The sequence below is a fragment of the Diceros bicornis genome, chromosome 13 (assembly GCF_020826845.1).
Source record: "Diceros bicornis minor isolate mBicDic1 chromosome 13, mDicBic1.mat.cur, whole genome shotgun sequence".
Classification (NCBI taxonomy): domain Eukaryota; kingdom Metazoa; phylum Chordata; class Mammalia; order Perissodactyla; family Rhinocerotidae; genus Diceros; species Diceros bicornis.
Genome location: NC_080752.1, coordinates 29,068,048 through 29,087,194, shown reverse-complemented (window position 1 = coordinate 29,087,194; position 19,147 = coordinate 29,068,048). Strand labels below are relative to the sequence as shown.

Below are 19,147 nucleotides of genomic sequence, written 5' to 3'. Positions count from 1 at the left end.
TAGGCAGATTTAAAAGCATGCATGTAGAGGCTCTCAACTGACTCGTGCACATACCCACTGCTAAACAGCAGTGATATGAGGACACTGTGTGCACACTTACAAGGGGAGTGAGTACAAAGGTTTCCAGGAGAGGACGCTGGTCAAAAGCCTGAAGGACAAGCAAGTATTCTTGAAGGACAAGAAGGGGACAAGGGATTCCTGGTGAGGGACGGCATACTTGGAGATGGAAGCATGAGAGCGCGTGACATTTTTAGAAAATTGCAAAGGACCTTGAATGTTAAGCCAAGGAGTTAGGATTTGACCCTGAGAATAACTGAGATTCACTGAAGGATTCTGAGCAAGTGATCTCTTCAAAATGATTAGACTTGCCTGATGTGTTTTAGAGGTTCTTTCACGCAGAATGGACTGGGGGGAATATGGAATCAAAGACCAATTCAGAGGCTACTGGTCATTAGAGAGAAAAACCAACTAAGGCAGACCCCTACACCTACACTTCCAGTGGGCATTCTTGCTTGCTCTCTCTCATCCTTTCTTTATAGAACTAGCTGGAAGTTTCCAGTGCCCCACACACATCTCTAGGCAACACAGTTCTGCAAGCGTTCTTAGATAAAATCCTATCACAAAATCATGGACCATCACCATTTCTTTGAAATCACAGTTACTGGGCTGCTGCTTGATCTTGTTAATGTATTAAAGAAGTGTATAACTATATTGTAATTTTTAAAAACATTGATAACTATATTTCAATAATTGGTTTCCATTGCTTTTAAAAAGATTATTCTAAAAAGTGCCTGCAGGGCCTGGCCCAGTGGCGCAAGCGGTTAAGTGCGCGCACTCCACTGCCGTGGCCCGGGGTTCGCCGGTTCGGATTCCGGGAGCGCACCGACGCACCGCTTGTCAAGCCATGCTGTGGCGGTGTCCCATATAAAGTGGAGGAAGATGGGCATGGATGTTAGCCCAGGGCCAGTCTTCCTCAGGGGAAAAAAAAAAAAAAGAGGAGGATTGGCAGATGTTAGCTCAGGGCCGATCTTCCTCACAATCAATCAATCAATCAATCAATAAAAAGCACCTGCAGGCTTTACCAAGCTGCCAAAGGAATCCACAGCATGAAAGAAGTTAAGCACCCCTGGCTAGAGTTTCAAGGCAGAAATCTAGTATATTTGAGGGCCTTCGAGATTAAAATGATTATTCTGAGGCCTGAAGGCATTTGCTGTTCTGCCCTTACTGTCATCTTCCCACATGAAGGAGCGGTCATCTGGAGGAGAGTCCACAGTGCTCCACCTAGGGGTGGGGTCTGCTGAGAGCAGAGACCTACCAACTATCTGAGAGGAAGAAGGACTGCAGATCAGGGGCACAACTGAGCGAACTGCCAACCTCCCCTTGTGTGTTATTTTTGTTGGCCCTTGTCTCCCCCCAATGCTTGGCAGCACAAATCTCAAAACAAAAGGAGTTTCTACATATGCCTATATTCAAAAAAAACAAGGGCGGGGATGGCTAAGGACTCTGTATACCTCACTCCACAGCTGGAATTGGGGGAAGAAAAAAATCCCCAAGAATTCTTGTAGTAAGGAAGAAACAATAAATAACTTACTTCCGTTCTAGCTGCATCCGGGTTTTCACCATCCATATAGGATTCATTAAGGAATTTGTAACGAAAGCTAGAAAAAAAAGAACAGAAAATACCATTGCTGAACACAGTCAATGCTTATTAAAGCTGTCTATCCCATATGATAAACTCTGAAATGAGAATTTCAATAGCTTAATAGTAAAAATAGGCAGTAGGGAGGAGTTACATTTCTATACTGCAGATGGCGGCTATAGCCCTGTAACATCTATTGGTATGTTGGACCTAAAAAAAAAAATCTCCCCATTTTCTGGAGCCCTGTCTAGTCCTTCCAGCCTCTAGATGGTGCTGCTGACACTTCTGTTCAATGATTCCTATGGTAAATAAGAAACTATTCTAAAACTCAATTTATAAGCTTCAGGGCCAGAAATAATTTGTTTTAAAAAGTTGCTCATCTAATCCAAAAGGTTACTGTATATCTAACTTAAAATAGAAGGAACCAAATCTCCACTTATCTGAAGTCAAACTCACACTGAGTTTTAATACCTAATCATTTCAGAAAAATGAAGTTTTAAGATTAATCTGCTTATAGAAACATTTTTTAGTAAGTCTTCCCCGTCTTAATACTGCTTATCATTCCAGACCAACCAAAAAAAGCAATATCATGGTATTAGCCTGATACAAGGAGTCTTCTGGAATACCTCCTCCTCTCCATAGTTCTAAGCAGATTAACCAGATACTATGAACATAGATAGTGGTTTAAAAACCTCCCTCCAGGTCTGATTTATTTACCAAGGGTTCTTCTAAGTTAATTTTTCAAAAGTTACAAAACTGACAAGCAGCTCTTCGCTTATGGTTTGCTCACTATTGGTCCAGCGAGTGAAGATGGACCTGTTCCGACACTCCACATTTCCTTCTCAGAGCTCCAGAGTCAGTAGAAATGCCTTTCTTGTCTGAAGCAGCTTTACTTGACATTATTTTCTATTTGGGGTCCAGTAATGATTATCTGTAACTATTCAGATGGGTTACTCGTACTTTTATCTGGGAGTAACAGAGGCAGACAAAACTGGTGCCCACACCTTACAGGTTGGCAGAAGGTGGACATTTTTCATAAAATGCCAATTTAAGTTCTCTAAAATACCTTTCTATTTAAACAGACATAAAACGATATCTAAAAAGACACAGCCTTCTCTCAGCAATCTATGTTTCTTGCCACGTATTTCCTGGGGAAAAAATTCTGTTAGGAATTTTCTATAGTAAGTGGAATGACTCCCTCAGAAGAGGAGAGAATCTATCTGAGCTGTCCCCGGCCCTACTAAAAGGACTCCACTCCAGGTCCTGAGCCCTGGTCACAGAATCCAATTGTTATGGACAGAAGTGCCAACTGTACACGTGGTATGCTGGACACTGTGGGGAGTCACAAAAAAAGCAGCTCAAATTTTAGAAAATACCTTAATGAAACAGCAAGACATGAAAACATTAATATTCCTTTAAAAGAAACATAACACTAACCAGTAGCATGCATGCAAATTGTGAACATGTAAATTTTGAGGAAGAATAAAAAGCTTTAGTGGTCAAAGAAAACAGAACCAAGTTACAAACTGCTCTCACTTATATTTTATCAGTTCTAATATAAAGCTTTAGAAAAACGATTTTAGATGCAAAAGAAGCAGAGAGCTAATTTCTAGTTCCTGGAAAAAGCTGTTTGGCACAACATATGGTTTAGGAAAGTGAGAAACTGATCTCTACCCAACAGGGGGACATACCTGCGGAACCAGCTGAGAAAATATGCACAACATTGCTATTAGGCACGAAAATGCCATTGAACTGCTCTTTGGCTTTGGAGTAACACGCAAAGTACACAGCCCTGTTAGAACAAAGAGAGAACGCTATCAAGACATCGATACGGCACCATATGATATATATGTCCCTCTGCAACCTCTGAAACATTTCAGAAAATAATAGGGGAAAGAAGCTAACATGTAACCAAAAGCTTGACCTTATCCATGCTAAAACCAAAACCTGCTGCAGTACCTTCAGGAAGTTCCTGCCTGTCCTTCCAGAAAGTATTCAGTGATGATGGATGGAAGAGGCCAGAATAACTGAGAAAAATGAGATTTTTGGTAATATACACACAAAGTCCATTTATGTTCTTCATTCTGGATAAATGCAATCCTTTAAGCACCAACTTGAAAAATCTGTAATATTTCTAAAATATACCACACTTGTCCTGCCTTACACCAAAATGAGTATGTCAAATATAATTTGAGCTTTTTCTTTGATGACTCAGGATCACACAGGAGCAATCATCATACATGTTTTCATAAAGGGCTCCCTCTGCCCCCTACCCCAAAAGTGACCCCTGTAGGTGGCGTCTGGCCTCTCCATGGCTCTCTGTTCTTCTCTTCTCCATCTCTGCCTGCTTTTCCCCCTTCTGTCTTCTCTGTTGGGGCTGGGGAGTAGGGGCTGGTTGGGATTTTCCCTGCTCGTTCACCATCAATGCCAGGGAAAATGCTTTTTTTTCTGGCTGGCCAATGGATCAATCACAGAATATTCAATTTAGGATCCTGACTACTTATCATTATCATGTTATAAAACAGTCTTTTGTTTTTTATAGGTCCCAACTGTCCTAAATGGGTGTGGTAGCCAGGAATCTACATCAGATTAACAAATCTTACCAAATTAGCACTGTCCACAAGCCCATATGGCTCAATTTTCTTTATTTACTACATATGCGTAGTATGCTTGCCATCTGTTAATAACGCATACCCCATATAATCTCACAGACTAGTACTTTCTAATTTTTAAATAGATTATACACATATGCTACAATATTCTAAAGGAACAAAAGGGTTTAATAAGAATCTGCATTTTTACAACATCCTCAGGTGTATAACTTGGAGCACAGATCTGCAAGAATTCTAGAAGCTTTTAGTCTTCATCTAGCAGTATAAAACATGCTCATCATGTTATAAAGGTTAATTCTCTTTAGAGTCTATTCGAGTATTACATGGAGCAATGTAAACATCCTACCCTGTCACCCGGCTCCCCTCCCAGGAGGCAATCTACTTTTCAGAGATATGCTACACACACACACTCACCTATTCACTTCTGTATCCACACATCTACCTCCTATATCAGCACTGTCTAAGAGAACTTTCTGCAGAGATGGAAATGTTCTGTATCTATGATCTCCACTAGTTACATGTGAATATTCAGTACTTGAAACATGGCTAGTAAGACTGAGGAACTGAATTTTAAACTTCAATTAATTTCAACAGCCCCAAGTGGCCAGCGGCTACTGTGTCGAGACAGTGCAGCTCTGTATATTCAAATAGGCCTTAAAGAGAATTAAGCCTTGCAACAAAAATGAGGACGTTGTTTTATATAAAATAAAGCCTAGAAACCTTTAAAATTCCTTCAGATTAGTGCCTCCAAATGCATAGGAATCACCCGGGGACCTTGTTAGAGTGCAGATTCTGATGTAAGTCTGGGGTGTGGTCTGAGATCGTCTATTTCTAACAAGCTCCCAAGTGCTGCCAACGGGACCACACTGGCACATACCATACTCAGAGCAGCAAACACTTAGAGAAGACTGGAGGTGATGAGAACAGACTAATTCTCAACTTAATAAAATAATCTCTTTCTTACACACACATACTAAAAGACACACCAACAGTTATCATTATTTCTATATGTCAGACGTATTTAGGCAAATCCCACACAGAAAAAGAAACTGGCCATCTAGCAGTATTGCCCTTTGGTAAGAAAGGACTTGGGATGTTATGCACTGCATGCAGTGAGCTGGCTGAAAGTTTAATGCTTACCTTGATGGCGCGACTCCAACCAAATTTGGACCCAAGCCTCTGAAGAGTGACTTTGGTCCCTCCTTCTCCAAGATGGACCTGAATAATAAGAAAAGATGCATCTTTAAAATCCTTAGGCAAGGCCGCAGAATGATGAGGCGTCTGCCTTCACATGAGTTCCTTGAATAAAGACTAGAACGTTTACAAGACCTCAGACCTTATCTGATTATGTTACAATACAGAATCAGAAGACTGAAGAATTCTGCTTTTATTAATACAATGAAAAAACATGCTTCAAAAGCCCTCAGTCCGACATGTTTTCAAGAAGCCTTTTCCCTTGTTCCTGCAGGAGCAAGACATTCAGGGTTTGCACTACACACTGAAATCCTAGCAAGGGAGGAGGAGCATCTGGCAAAGAGCCTGACACAGGGAACAACGTCCTCATGATAACAAGATGCACTGAGAAACAGGTTCAGCAATTTCTGTGGATGGTATTTCTTTCGGATTTACTCCTTGTTTATAATAATCCTATCTTCTAGATCTTTACCTACTGTAGGAGAGCCCTAAATGAGAATATAAGGAATAGAAAAATCTAATAATTTTCATGGGCTGGATGAATGTTATTTAAAGCCAAAGCCTAGTATCTCAAGTTCGCAGAGAATACTGCGTCTGCTTTTTCTCTTTAATTTTTTTTATTGTGGTAACAAATACGTAACATAAATTTTTACCATCTTAACCACTTTCAAGTGCACAGTTCAGTGGCATTAAGTACATTCACAGTGTTGTGCAACCATCACCACCATCCATCTCCAGAGCTTTTTCATCTTCTCAAATTGAAATTTCAGACACTTTAAACACTAACTCCCCATTCCCCGCTCCTCCTGGCAACCACCATTCTATTTTCTGTCTCCATGAATTTGACTACTCTAGGGACCTCATATGAGTGGAGTCATACAGTACCTGTCCTTTTGTGACTGGCTTATTTCACTTAGCATACTGTCTTTAAGGTTCATCTACGTTGCAGCATGTGTCAGAATTTCCTTCTTTTTTTAAGGCTGAATAATACTCCATTGTAGTTATGCACCACATATTGTTTATCCATTTGTCTGTCAATGGACACTTGGGCTGCTTCCACCTTTTGGCTACTGTGAATAATGCTGCTATGAACATGAGTGTCCAAATATCTGTTCAAGCCCCTAGTTTAAATTCTTTTGGGTGTATGCCCAGAAGTGGTACTGCTGGATCATACGGTAATTCTAGGTTTAATTTTGAGAATTTGCCATACTATCTACCACAGCAGCTGGACCATTTTGCATGCCTAACAGCAATGCACAAGGGTTCCAATTTCTCCACAGCCTTGCGAATGTGCTTTTAAAAAAAAACATGTTAAATATGGTTTCTGATCAAAAGTGACTACGAAAATCCTAAAAGGATTGTATAGAACACTCTTTAGAGGCATTTTATTCTTTTCAATGGCTTAATTTTCATAGTATCTATTTATATTGTTAAATTACGGTCCTCTAATTTCCTTTACTTACTAAGGATTTTTCTTTCTTTCTTTTTTTTGTGTGAGGAAGATCAGCCCTGAGCTAACATCCGTGCCCATCTTCCTCTATTTTATATGGGACGCCACCGCAGCATGGCTTGACAAGCAGTGCAGTGGTGCGCGCCCGGGATCCGAACCCGCAAACCCCGGGCCGCCAAAGCAGAGCATGCGAATTTAACCGCTGCACCACCCAGCCGGCCCCAGGATTTTTCTTTACTTGGCAATTAGTACCTCCAATTTGATAGTATTCTAAGTTGATCTGGCTCACAAGGAATTGTATCATTGTCAAAAGAACTTCAATAATGTTTTACCTTCATTATGACATTGAAGGCAAGATAAAGATATCTTTCATTTTATGAAAAAGATATTCCTATAAAGCTAATAATAAAGTGAATCTTGCCAATTCTCTTTCTACCAACTTCCACTTTTCCCAAAGAGAAATAGTTCCCAAAACCATACTGAAATTTTTGGCGCAAAACAGGTTAAGTTGAGGTTTTGGCCCCTGGCATGTTGGATAATGTTAAAGTTTTATCCATTTGTACTTTTCTTTCCTGTTCTTTCCTTCTTCAGATCAATGTAACTTTTCATCATATAGAGTCCCTGAATGTACAAACTAAATAAAATTTTGAATCTTAGCTTCTCTTCTCCAAATTTTTGGATGTTTATAAAATATTTCAATTGCTTGAAAATAAAGAATACTTGTACTTTTAAGAGCTTGCCTAAAAAGTAGTAGGCTAGCAATTACACAGAAATAAAAGGTAGCTAGATTGGAAAGGAAAAAGTAAAACTATCTTTATTCACAGACAACTTGATGTTATATATAGAAATACTAAGAAATCCACTAAAAAGTTACCATAACTGAAAAATGAGTTCAGCAAGGTTGCAGGTTACAAGTTTAATATACAAAAATCAACTGTATTTCCACAAAGTAGCAATGAACAATCTGAAAATGGAAATAAAAATCAATTGCTTTTTTTTTTTGCGACAGCATGAAAAAGAATAAAATACTTACCTACAGAGACATGAAGAAGATTAGTGGTTGCCAGGGATTGGAGGAGGGGGAAATCGGGAATGACTGCTCATGGGTACACGTTTCTTTTTGGCGTGATGAAAATGTTCTCGAATTACAAAGTGGTGATGGTCACAGAACTGTGAATACACTGAAAACGACTGAACTGTATACTTTAAAAGGATGAATTTTATAGTATGTGAATAATATTTCAATAAAGCTATTATTAAAAACGGTAGTAAACTATGGGGCCGGCCTGGTGGCGCAGTGGTTAGGTTTGGCGCACTCCGCTTCGGTGGCCTGGGGTTCACAGGCTTGGATCCCGGGCACGGATCTACACCACTCATCAGGCCATGCTGTGCCAGTGTCCCATATACAAAATAGAGGAAGATGGGCACAGATGTTAGCCCAGGGCCAATTTTCCTCAGCAAAAAGAGGAAGACTGGCAACGCATGTTAGCTCAGGGCCAATCCTGCTCACAAAAAAGGCAGTAAACTAGACCTCAGTTCCATTTATATAATTACTTCAAAATATTAGGGAGACAATAGTCTTATTTTCTAATCATAAAATCTTCTCCTTACTGGCAGGTATAAACCTAGGCCCTTTTAAGTGATCTTGAGACACACTCCTGTTTGTGTGGCCCACACTAAACCCTGTGGCCACCCCTCAGTGCCACATGGAGGTGTTTTGTTTGCCACACTAGACAACACAACTAGACAACACATCTCACTACAAGTACAGTGTGGATTCCTTTTCTTTTCTTTTCATGGCATCTAGGGAAGATGAAAGCAATGTATTTAAAATAAGACCTAGCCATACAGGAATATTACCCAGAAATAAAAAGGAAGAAGTACTGGTACATACTACAAGGACGAACCTTCAGGAAACATTAGGTTAAGTGAAAAAAGCCAGACACCAGAGGCCATATGTTGTATGATTTCGTTTATATGAAAAGTCTAGAGGAGACAAATCTACAGAGACAGAAAGTAGATTTTGTGGTTGATTGCCCACGGCTGGGGGGTAGGGGTGGGGGGTGGGGAGTGACTGCAAATGGGCGAGGGGTTTCTCTTAGTGGAGATCAAAATGTTCTAAAATCACACTGTAGCGATGGTTGCACAAAACTCTGTGAACACACTAAAAAAAGTTGAACTGTATGCTTTAAATGAGTAAACTGTATAGTATGTGAATCACATCTTAATAAAGCTGTTAAAAAAAAAAAAGACCCCAGCAAGGAGGAAATAAAGGCTCACCGAAAAGGTCTAGAGAGCAGAAGGGACACTGGTAGGAATAGAGTTCACGACAAAATCTAGTTCTTGTGCTACACCAATCACAACAGATACTTGATAAAACTAGAATACGGACTGTAGGTTAGTTAAAAAGTAGTATACCAATGTTAAATTTCTTAAACTTGAAACCTGTACTGTGGTTTTAAAAGAATATGCTTGTTCTTATGAAATAAATGCTGAAGTATTAAGGGCAAAGGGGCATAATACACGTAACACTTTCAAATGGTTCAGAAAAAATACATATGTATACAGAGCAAAAATGAAAAAGCAAATGTGGCAAAATGTTAAAAATGGGTGACTTGAGATAGAGAGCATAAGCAAGTTATTTGTACATTCCTGTAACTTTTCTGTAAGTTTGAAATAATTTCAAAACAAAAAGTTCTTTAAAAAAAAGCCGTAGGGGGCTGGCCCCGTGGCTTAGCGGTTAAGTGCTCGCGCTCCGCTGCTGGTGGCCCAGGTTCGGATCCCGGGCCCGCACTGATGCACCGCTTCTCCGGCCATGGTGAGGCTGTATCCCACATACAGCAACTGGAAGGCTGTGCAACTGTGACGTACAACTATCTACTGGGGCTTTGGGGGAAAAAATAAATAAATAAAATCTTAAAAAAAAAAGCCGTAGGCCATAGGTCATAAATATACTGAACTGATGATTACAGCCCCCCACAAACTCATGGAAATAAGGCTTGGGTAACGACAATTCTTGGGTTTCCATAAACCTAATACTCGCAATGAAGTTCATGCAGTTACAGTGAATTTTTACACAGGCCAAAAATAGGCCATTTGGCCCTTAATAGAGGCATGAGAATTTAGTGTTTTCAACTCTAAATACTTTACTTTTACTCTTTCTCAAAACAGGATTGTGCTTTTAAAAAGCCAAGTTCTGGGGCCGGCCCGGTGGCGCAAGAGGTTAAGTGCGCGCGCTCCGCTGCGGCAGCCCGGAGTTCACTGGTTCAGATCCCGGGCACGCACCGAGGCACCGTTTGGCAAGCCATGCTGTGGCAGCATCCCATATAAAGTGGAGGAAGATGGGCACGGATGTTAGCCCAGGGCCAGTCTTCCTCAGCAAAAAAAGAAGAGGACTGGCAGATGTTAGCAAAGGGCTGATCTTCCTCACACACACACAAATAATTAATAAATAAATAAAAATAAAAAGCCAAGTTCTCTGAACAAAAACTTCTCTTAAATAACACCTTGAAGTGGCCTACACCTTACAATACAGCAGGTAAAAGATTTCCAAATGCTTGGTATATTCAACATTATTTAAGTCTGGATTCCATCTGTGGGGCTCATTAATGTACATTGTGCAGCCAGCCCTAGGAGTCATTTAAACACAATTAAGGGAGTCTCTGGCTCCAGAAAGCTTGAAGCCTCTCATCTATAATGCAGTAGCAAACTCGTGTCCTCAAGTGACTCAGGCCTTTTAAGAACCGCAGAGACTGTCTCCATAGTTACGCATATTAGCAATGGGCAAATGGTCAAATCTGTTACATAATTAAACTTCTAACCTATTGGACGCCTACACAACTTTTCTGGAACAATCCAGTTCCTACTATAAATGGCACGCTTCAGCTTCAAAATACAGCATGTCAGGATCCGGACTAATTCTCCCAGTCCCATACACTGTCACTTAGGAAAGAGACGCAGAGAGAAACCAGGGTTTTGTTCTGAGCATTTCATTCTCTTCACTAGTTTTAGATCATAATGTGGGCACCACAGACTGACCTGAGACAAAGATCTCATCTGAACACGTTAGGTTTTAAAAGATAGAGACCAGCTCACTAATATATTACTTTTCAGATTAAAAATGTACTTGAAAAAACAAAGGTACCTGAGTAGTTTAAGGAACAGGTGCTCTGATTTAAAAAAACAAAAAAAGATTAAATCATAAGACTTTTTAAAGCAGATACCCGAAATAAATTGGTATGTTGATACTTTGGCAAATTTAATGTGTTAACATCTTGCCTTTTTTTCTTTTTAAGTAACTATATTAAAAATATAAAGGTTACCAGTGCTTCAATGGAGAATACTTTTTTCTCTAATAGGTTAACCCGAGACACAAGCAAACACTGATTTGCATTTTGAAAAAAATTTCCCATAAACAAATTCTGCTGCCTGTTAAGTCTTTTAAAGTAGAACTTCCTGAAACAGTAGGACTAGTAACAAGCTGCTTAGTTTTAAATGAATAACCAATTTATTCATTTGGGTTTTTGATGACTCCCACGTGTTCTAAAAATGTGAACAGACAACCTCAATGGGCTTTGTGGTACAGACAAAAGGCCTGCATGCTGTCCTCATCTAGCAGATAAAGAGCTCTCTCTGTAGACCATCGTCACTACTCTTAGCTTAGTGATGGTTAGTGGGAGAATCAGAGAGCAGTCCAATAATCTGGTGGAGAGGAGGGTGGCGGTAAAGTGAAAAGCAGTCATCTATTAAACCATCCTACGCGACAATGCTTCTTATGCTGGTCCATTGTCTTTATGTAAATACTGAGTAACAGACTGCTTTTAGAACTTATTAACAGGAAGAGACACATTTCCCCTGAAGAGTGAGTGTGCTTTCAGATGAGAATTATGTAATATGATATTCCCCTTTTTGCCTTGGCTACTAAGAAACTCAGCTATAACTCTTACGTTTAAAAAGTACAGAAAGTACATATTATGACAGCAGCTAATTTTTATTATTAACATGGCAGGGAGAGGGGTGTGTGTTAAGCTCTTTATATGCAATATCTTACTGATGTGCCAAGATTCATCCATTCTGGGCCAGTGCAGTGGCAAAGTGGTTAAGTTCACACACACTGCTTTGGCGGCCTGGGTTCTCAGGTTTGGATCCCTGGCGCGGACCTACACACCGCTCATCAAGCCATGCTGTGGAGGAATCCCACATACAAAATAGAGGAAGACTGGCACAGATGTTAGCTCAGGGTCAATCTTCTTCAAGCAAAAAGAGGAAGACTGGCAACAGATATTACCTCAGGGCCAATCTTCTTCACCCAAAAAGCAAACCAAATTCATCCATTCACTCTATTTGTACTGAATAGCTGCTATGTGATGAGCAGCATTCTAGTCGCTTGGGGATACCTCACTGATCAAAACAAATCAAAGTCCCTGCCTCCAAAGAACTTTCATTCTGGTGGGGGCAGGGAGAGAAAATAAGCCATATAAATAAGTAAACTACCCTGTATGCTGGATGGAGGTAAGAGCTGTGAATAAACATAAAGCAGGAAGGAGGGATGAGGCATGGGGGGAGGATTAAAGAGCACGGTCACTGCAGGGCCTTCCTGCAAAAGTGACAATTAGGAGCCAGTCATGCAGATAATGCCCAGTACAAAGGCCCTGCAGTGGAATGTTCCAATGTTCCGGTCTTTTAAAGGGACAGCAAGGAGGCCAGTGTAGCTGAAGCGGTGTGGGAGGGCAAACACCAGGACGGACACGAAGTCAGAGAAGTAATGGGAGGAGTGACAGCTGTGTAGAGACTGGTCGGCTGCAGGGACAGCACTGGCTTTTACTCGGAGGGAGGGGATAGTCCCTGGAGGGATCTGAGCAGACGATTCTCCGGCTGCTCTGCTGGGAAGAGACTGAGGATGGAGGGCGAGCAAGGTCTCAGACCAGGTAGGAAGCTAATTCAGTAACACAGGTGACATATGGTGGCTTCCACCAGGATAGCAGTGGAGGAAGTAGTGAAAAGGGGTCAGATTCTGTATGTATTTCGGAGGCAGAGTTAGAGTTTACTGTAGATCCATCCTTGGATCTTATTTCTGAGGCTTTAGATCTGCACAGCAGAAAGGATGGAGTTGCTTTTAACTGACAAAGAGAAGACTCCAGGAGCAGCAGGTTTTAGGGAGTTCAGTTTTGCACAAGTTACGCTTTGAATGCCAGGATGAGATGTCACAGACAGCTGGACGTAAAGTGCAAGGCTCAGAGGAGAAAGGCTGTCAGCTTACAGAACGTATTTAAAGCCATGACACTAAATGTGATCTCTGAAGGAGGGGCTATAGCTAGAGGAGAGGGCCAAGGCCCGAGCCGTGGGGCCCTCCAACATCAAGAGGTTGTCAGGGGGCCGGCTCCGCGGCTTAGCGGTTAAGTGTGCGCGCTCCACTACTGGCGGCCCGGGTTCGGATCCCGGGCGCACACCGATGCACCGCTTATACAGCCATGCTGAGGCCGCGTCCCACATACAGCAACTAGAAGGACGTGCAACTATGACATACAACTATCTCCTGGGGCTTTGGGGAAAAAAAAAAACGAGGAGGATTGGCAACGGATGTTAGCTCAGGGCCGGCTTTCCTCAGCAAAAAGAGGAGGATTAGCATGGATGTTAGCTCAGGGCTGATCTTCCTCACAAAAAAAAGAGGTTGTCAGGTTGGAGACTCAGCAAAGGAAAGAGCAGCGGCAGCCAGCAAGGCAAGAGAACTAGGTCCTAGAAGTCTCTGAGCTGGGAACTGCAGTGGTCTCCAGGGCAAAGCAGCAGAAGCGGAGCCTGCGCTGGAGGTCTGTTGTTTCCTCTTAGCTGCTTCAAATCTTTCCTAGAAATAGGTGAATATAGATTAAAAATGACCTTGAGTAAGTCATTTAACACCTAATTTGCATTTCCTCATCTATAAAATAGGGGTAATACCACACCTGAGGGCTAATCTCATAGGGCTGTGAAAAATCAATGAAATAATACTCCATAAAAGTAGTCACGTGCTGCATAAAATGACGTTTCGGTCAATGACAGACCAAACGATGGACCACATGTATGACGGCGGTCCCATAAGATTAGTAACATATAGCCTAGGTGTGTATAGGCTATACTACCTAGGTTTGTGTAGGCATACTCTATGATGTTCACACAACAAAACTGCCTAACGACGCATTTCTCAGAAAGCATCCCATCGTTATGCAACGCATGACTGCAGTCATTTTTTAACTTGAAAGCTATTAAATTTCAGCTGACAATCTTAAAAACGTTTATATATCAAGCCGAGGAAATAAAGCTTAATAAAACAGCTCTTGGGTGAAAAACGCCACTTTACAAATACTTTTCTTTTTTTGGTGAGGCAGATTGGCCCTGAGCTAACGTCTGTGGCCAATCTTCCTCTTTTTCCTTGAGGAAGATTGCCTCTGAGCTAACATCTGTGCCCATCCTCCTCTATTTTGCACGTAGGATGCCTCCACAGCATGGCCTGGTGCACAGGTCCATGCCCGGGATCCGAACCAGCAAACCCTGGGCCGCTGAAGCAGAGTGCGTGAACTTAACTACTACGCCACCGGGCCGGGCCAGTCCCTAGCAATAAGATATCATTATGACCAAAATTTTACTTAATAATTCCATTATTTATATTTTGATGTGAATATAGAATAAATGGTTTTAGAAAGTATTCATAAGTATTCATAAGTGATGTCTCATTACTGTGTGGCTGTGGCTGCATTAACCAATGACTGCTGCAGATCCACAGTGGAAACGGGTTGCCTTCTACGTAGTGTGGTGTGGGCATTGTTCGCGTATTTTAATTTTTTAATTTTTATTTATTTTTTCCCCCAAAGCCCCAGTGGATAGTCGTATGTCATAGCTGCACATCCTTCTACTTGCTGCATGTGGGACGCGGCCTCAGCATGGCCGGAGAAGCGGTGCGTTGGTGCGCGCCCGGGATCTGAACCCGGGCCGCCAGCAGCGGAGCGCGCAATTAACCGCTAAGGCACAGGGCCAGCCCTGTTCACATATCGTAAAAGATAGAGAGGCTTTTGTTCTTTGATTTACATTTTAATAAACAATTGTCCTAATTGGAGGGGAAATATAGAGAGAGAGATTTGCTGGAGATGTAGAACACGCATTCTAAAAAACTTGAACTAGAGAAACATTCCCATTTACCGTGTTGACCTTACAGGCATGGCCCTGTTGACACTCACAACTTGTGGTAACAGTTTTCCAGTTACAGTAAATATAAATCCACTAGTCATGAGGTTATGTGGTAAGCAGGTCACAGGAAGTTCATTTTGGATGTTAGTAAAGTTGGCGAATTACCTGTCTGTTTCATTATGTCCCAAGTACTCTACGTTCCTCAGAAGAATGGTGTCATTCGAGACTCTGCCGCTGCCTAAATGTATAAAAAGGCAAACCAGGCTGGGGGGTTTCACAGCCACGTCTTTTTGAGGCCATAGGCCCAACTCTCTCCTCACTGAGATCGAGTGTGCCTCCCATCTGTGTCTCTCGCTCCTGGGCCCATCCCTGACCTCCCGCCCTCTGTGTCTTCACTCCCCTTCTCAGTGTTTAATTTAAAAAAGTGATTCTCCCGGAGTCTTGGGTACCAGCCTCCTCTTTCTCTAGCTGGGCTTCTGATTCTCTCACTTGGGACCTTGCCCTCGCAGCTAGTTTTCTGTCCAGTTTTGCTCAACCAGCTCAGATGCACCTTCGTACGTACACCTTTGGCATGGATGCCTGGGTGACTCATAAGTAGGGTTTACAAACAAAACGTACCTAAAAATAAATTAAGCACTTTCCAATTCATTCTACCTTATCTAAAAGGTGACTGAACTCTGTCCATAGTGCCAAGTGTTGTGGTTAAACTAAACACCTACACTGATAACTAGCAACGTCTTTCTCGAACACACCCTTCTCCAATGATAAGTTTCAGAGATCTGAATATCATAAGTAGTTAAATTCAACTATCATTTACTGAACATCTCTTTTAAAGTACAAGGCCCCAAGCTAAAGCGCAGACATTGATTATCAAGCACACTCCTGAATTCCTGATTTTGCCTTAAGCACAGAGACTGATAAGCCCAATTCAACTTATGAATATTTAGCTACTTTGTAAGCAAATGAGACTTTTTAATGCAGTAAAAACAATAAATTAGGCTGATAGCCTAGGTATGAAACAAAAATCTAAAAAACAAAAACTTTACTAAATATATATTGCAACTTTTCTATAAATGTAAAAGTATTTCCAAATAAAAAGTAAAAAATTAAAACATTTTGTCTCCATATTACTTCCTCTTAAAATATTCACAACCCTTCTCTTGTGCAATTTTTAAGTTTTTAATTTCATTCTACCACCCCACATCTTCTTGTGAGCCCTCAAAGATTCTGGGCAAGAACAACACCTTGATGCAACAATTTAAACACAGATTTCTGGTTTGCTTTGCTACGTTACTTTAACCGTCCCTGGACGGTGACCACATGCACACCGGGAGCCCTGTTGCCAAAGGAGCAAGGTCAGGGTTCAAAGGTACTGGTACAGAAACCTGATTTCTAAGTTTGGACACAGGCTGTAAAAACAGAATATCCACCTGATGGGCTTGATAAACATTGACAGCGGGGCCGGGAGTGGGGACTGGGGACTGAACTTACTTCAGAACCTGTAAAAGTCCAGGTGTCACTGCCGTTGGTCTCACCATCCCAGCTCCACTAATGGTCCCCAGATGAACCTGAGGATAATAGACTGTCCGAAGAGCTAGTCTTGAAGACTGCAACCTCGTCTTAATGACTTCTAGTGGACAAGTGAAAATAGCACCAACTGTGCCCCCACACCTGTAAGGAAAGAAATCACAGCAGGATCAGAAAGCTACACCATCCTCTACACAAATGAAATGTGAAATTTAACTTTTCCCTACTAAAAAAAAAAGGTACCTATGTTCATTTCATAATTAGAACATACCAGAAGGTAAAAAAAAAATTAGTTGAAATCCCAGCAGCTAAAGAGATAACCACTGTTAATGTGCTAGTACATCCTTTGGGGTTTTTATTACTGACTTTTTAACCTCGCCTTTTTTTCCCACTTATCTAGATATTGTGAATGTCTTTCCATGTCACTATACACACCTACATTATTTGTGACGGTTGCACACTATTCCTCTGTATCGATGTATAATATTTTAACCAATTTCCCACTGTTAGACATTCACGTCATTTCCAATTTCACTACCATGTTGCAATGAATATTCTAGAAAACGCATCTTTTCACAGTCAAACAAAATAGTTATTCGGGTAATGCTACTATGTATTTTGAAGATCAATGCTTACTACAACACAGACTATTAAAATTGGATTAATTTGGATTCCATCGAAAATTAAACTAAAGCTTACCTTTAAGGACTAAGTCCTTGTGTTTCCCTCAGTCAGAACTAATCAATTCAACCTCCGTGTCTTCATTAGTCACACTGTCTCTCTGGGTCGGAGCTCCCCTAACTACCCTTTACAATTTGTTTATATCAAACTACCCGAACCCGGGCGCCAAGGCACCGCTTCTCCGGCCATGCTGAGGCCAAGTCCCACATACAGCAACTACAAGGATGTGCAGCTATGACATACAACTATCTACTGGGGCTTTGGGGGAAAAATAAATAAATAAAAATTATAAAGAAAAAAAAAGACAACTCATTTATTCTAAAACACCTAGTTCCATCTTTTCTTAAACAATAATATCCATGAAATTGCATGTTTGATGGGCTGGTTATAATTAACAATGTCATGTACCATCTAAAGCCACTCCCACACCACCAGCAATAGGTTCCACTCTGAAAAACATTCAAGGTCAGGACCTGAGTCTTATTCATCTTTGTATTCCTGGTGTCAGGACTGACAAGTTCACAACAATATTTGTTAAGCAAAGGAATTATTAAATTGGGATTTCAAGGTGAATGTCTTTTATGTTTGAAAAATATCTAAATGTTTGAAAATAGCACTTACTGTCTACCATCCATCACAGGCCGACTCTCCCAAGGGACCGGGAGCTCCCTGCAGGGAGGGGCTGTGTATTCACGTATTCTTAATTTTATTTATTTATGTATTTATCTTTTTCCCCCAAAGCCCCAGTAGATAGTTGTATGTCATAGCTGCACATCCTTCTAGTTGCTGTATGTGGGACACGGCCTCAGCATGGCCGGAGAAGCGGTGCGTCGGTGCGCGCCCGGGATCCGAACCCGGGCCGCCAGCAGCGGAGCGCGTGCACCTAACCGCTAAGCCACCGGGCCGGCCCTATTCATGTATTCTTGCACTTAGAGTATGGTACCTGGCACACAACAGGTGGTTCAATAAATAATACAGCACCAGTATCCTGGATTGAAAAGTAACAACAGGAAGGAAGGAAGGGCCCTGCAAATAGAGAATCTATTCACTTCCCTGCTCCATAAGACGCAGGTGTGGGAAATCCGGAAGCGAGCAAACCCAGCACCTAACACAGATCCTGAGGTAAGGAATGAAGTAGAATCTCCATGCAGTATTTTAAAATCAGGAGCCCAAAGTTCCACAGAGCAGGTAAAATCCTGATAACTAAGAGCTAGAAGCTATCGATTGAAATAATAGCACCACTGCCACTGACTGATTATTTTATAAGCACTCAATCCTCCAACAAGCCTATGACGACAAGACTATTTAGCCTCAATTTACCACGAGGAATCTGAATGTCAGAAAAAGAGAATGAAATGTACAGATGAGGGGGGTGGGAAGAGAGGGGAGGAGAGGAAAAGAGCCATTTTTGGCTATTAAGCCAAAATTAAGCAGGCTATTAAACCTGCTTTAAAATGGCCTGGTGGCATAGCGGTTAGGTTCGCGCACTCTGCTTCGGTGGCCCAGGGTTTGAGGGTTCAGATCCTGGGCTCTGACCTATGCACCGCTCATCAAGCCATGCTGTGGTAGGCATCCCACACAGAAAATAGAGGAAGACTGGCACCGATGTTAGCTCAGGGCCAATCTTCCTCAAGCAAAAAGAGGAAGACTGGCAACATGTTAGCTCAGGGCCAATCTTCCTCACACAAAAAAAGTGATGATGATAATATACCCTAAATTGAGCTGTTTATCTACACAGTGTGTTCTGAACTGTGGGCCAAAGCCTACCAACCACAAAAGCAACGTAGGGGGTCACAGTCAGAACGCGAAGGGAGGATGGCAGGAAGGACTTGACACATGAACCAACCATCATTTAAGGCAGTATAACTCCTACTTTACAGATGGAGA

At 41.6% G+C, this 19,147-nt stretch overlaps 1 protein-coding gene across 2 annotated transcripts in view; it reads right to left on the bottom strand.

Moving 5' to 3' along the window:
* Positions 1–19,147, bottom strand: part of SLC25A33 (solute carrier family 25 member 33) — a 35,245-nt gene that overhangs the window by 5,079 nt on the left and 11,019 nt on the right. For both annotated transcript variants that reach the window (XM_058552836.1, XM_058552835.1), the window contains exons 2-5: positions 16,544–16,723; positions 5,392–5,469; positions 3,331–3,431; positions 1,592–1,658 (exon numbers count right to left, since the gene is read on the bottom strand). In XM_058552836.1, the coding sequence (XP_058408819.1) occupies positions 1,592–1,658; positions 3,331–3,431; positions 5,392–5,469; positions 16,544–16,723 (426 nt within the window). The remainder of the gene's footprint in view (positions 1–1,591; positions 1,659–3,330; positions 3,432–5,391; positions 5,470–16,543; positions 16,724–19,147) is intronic.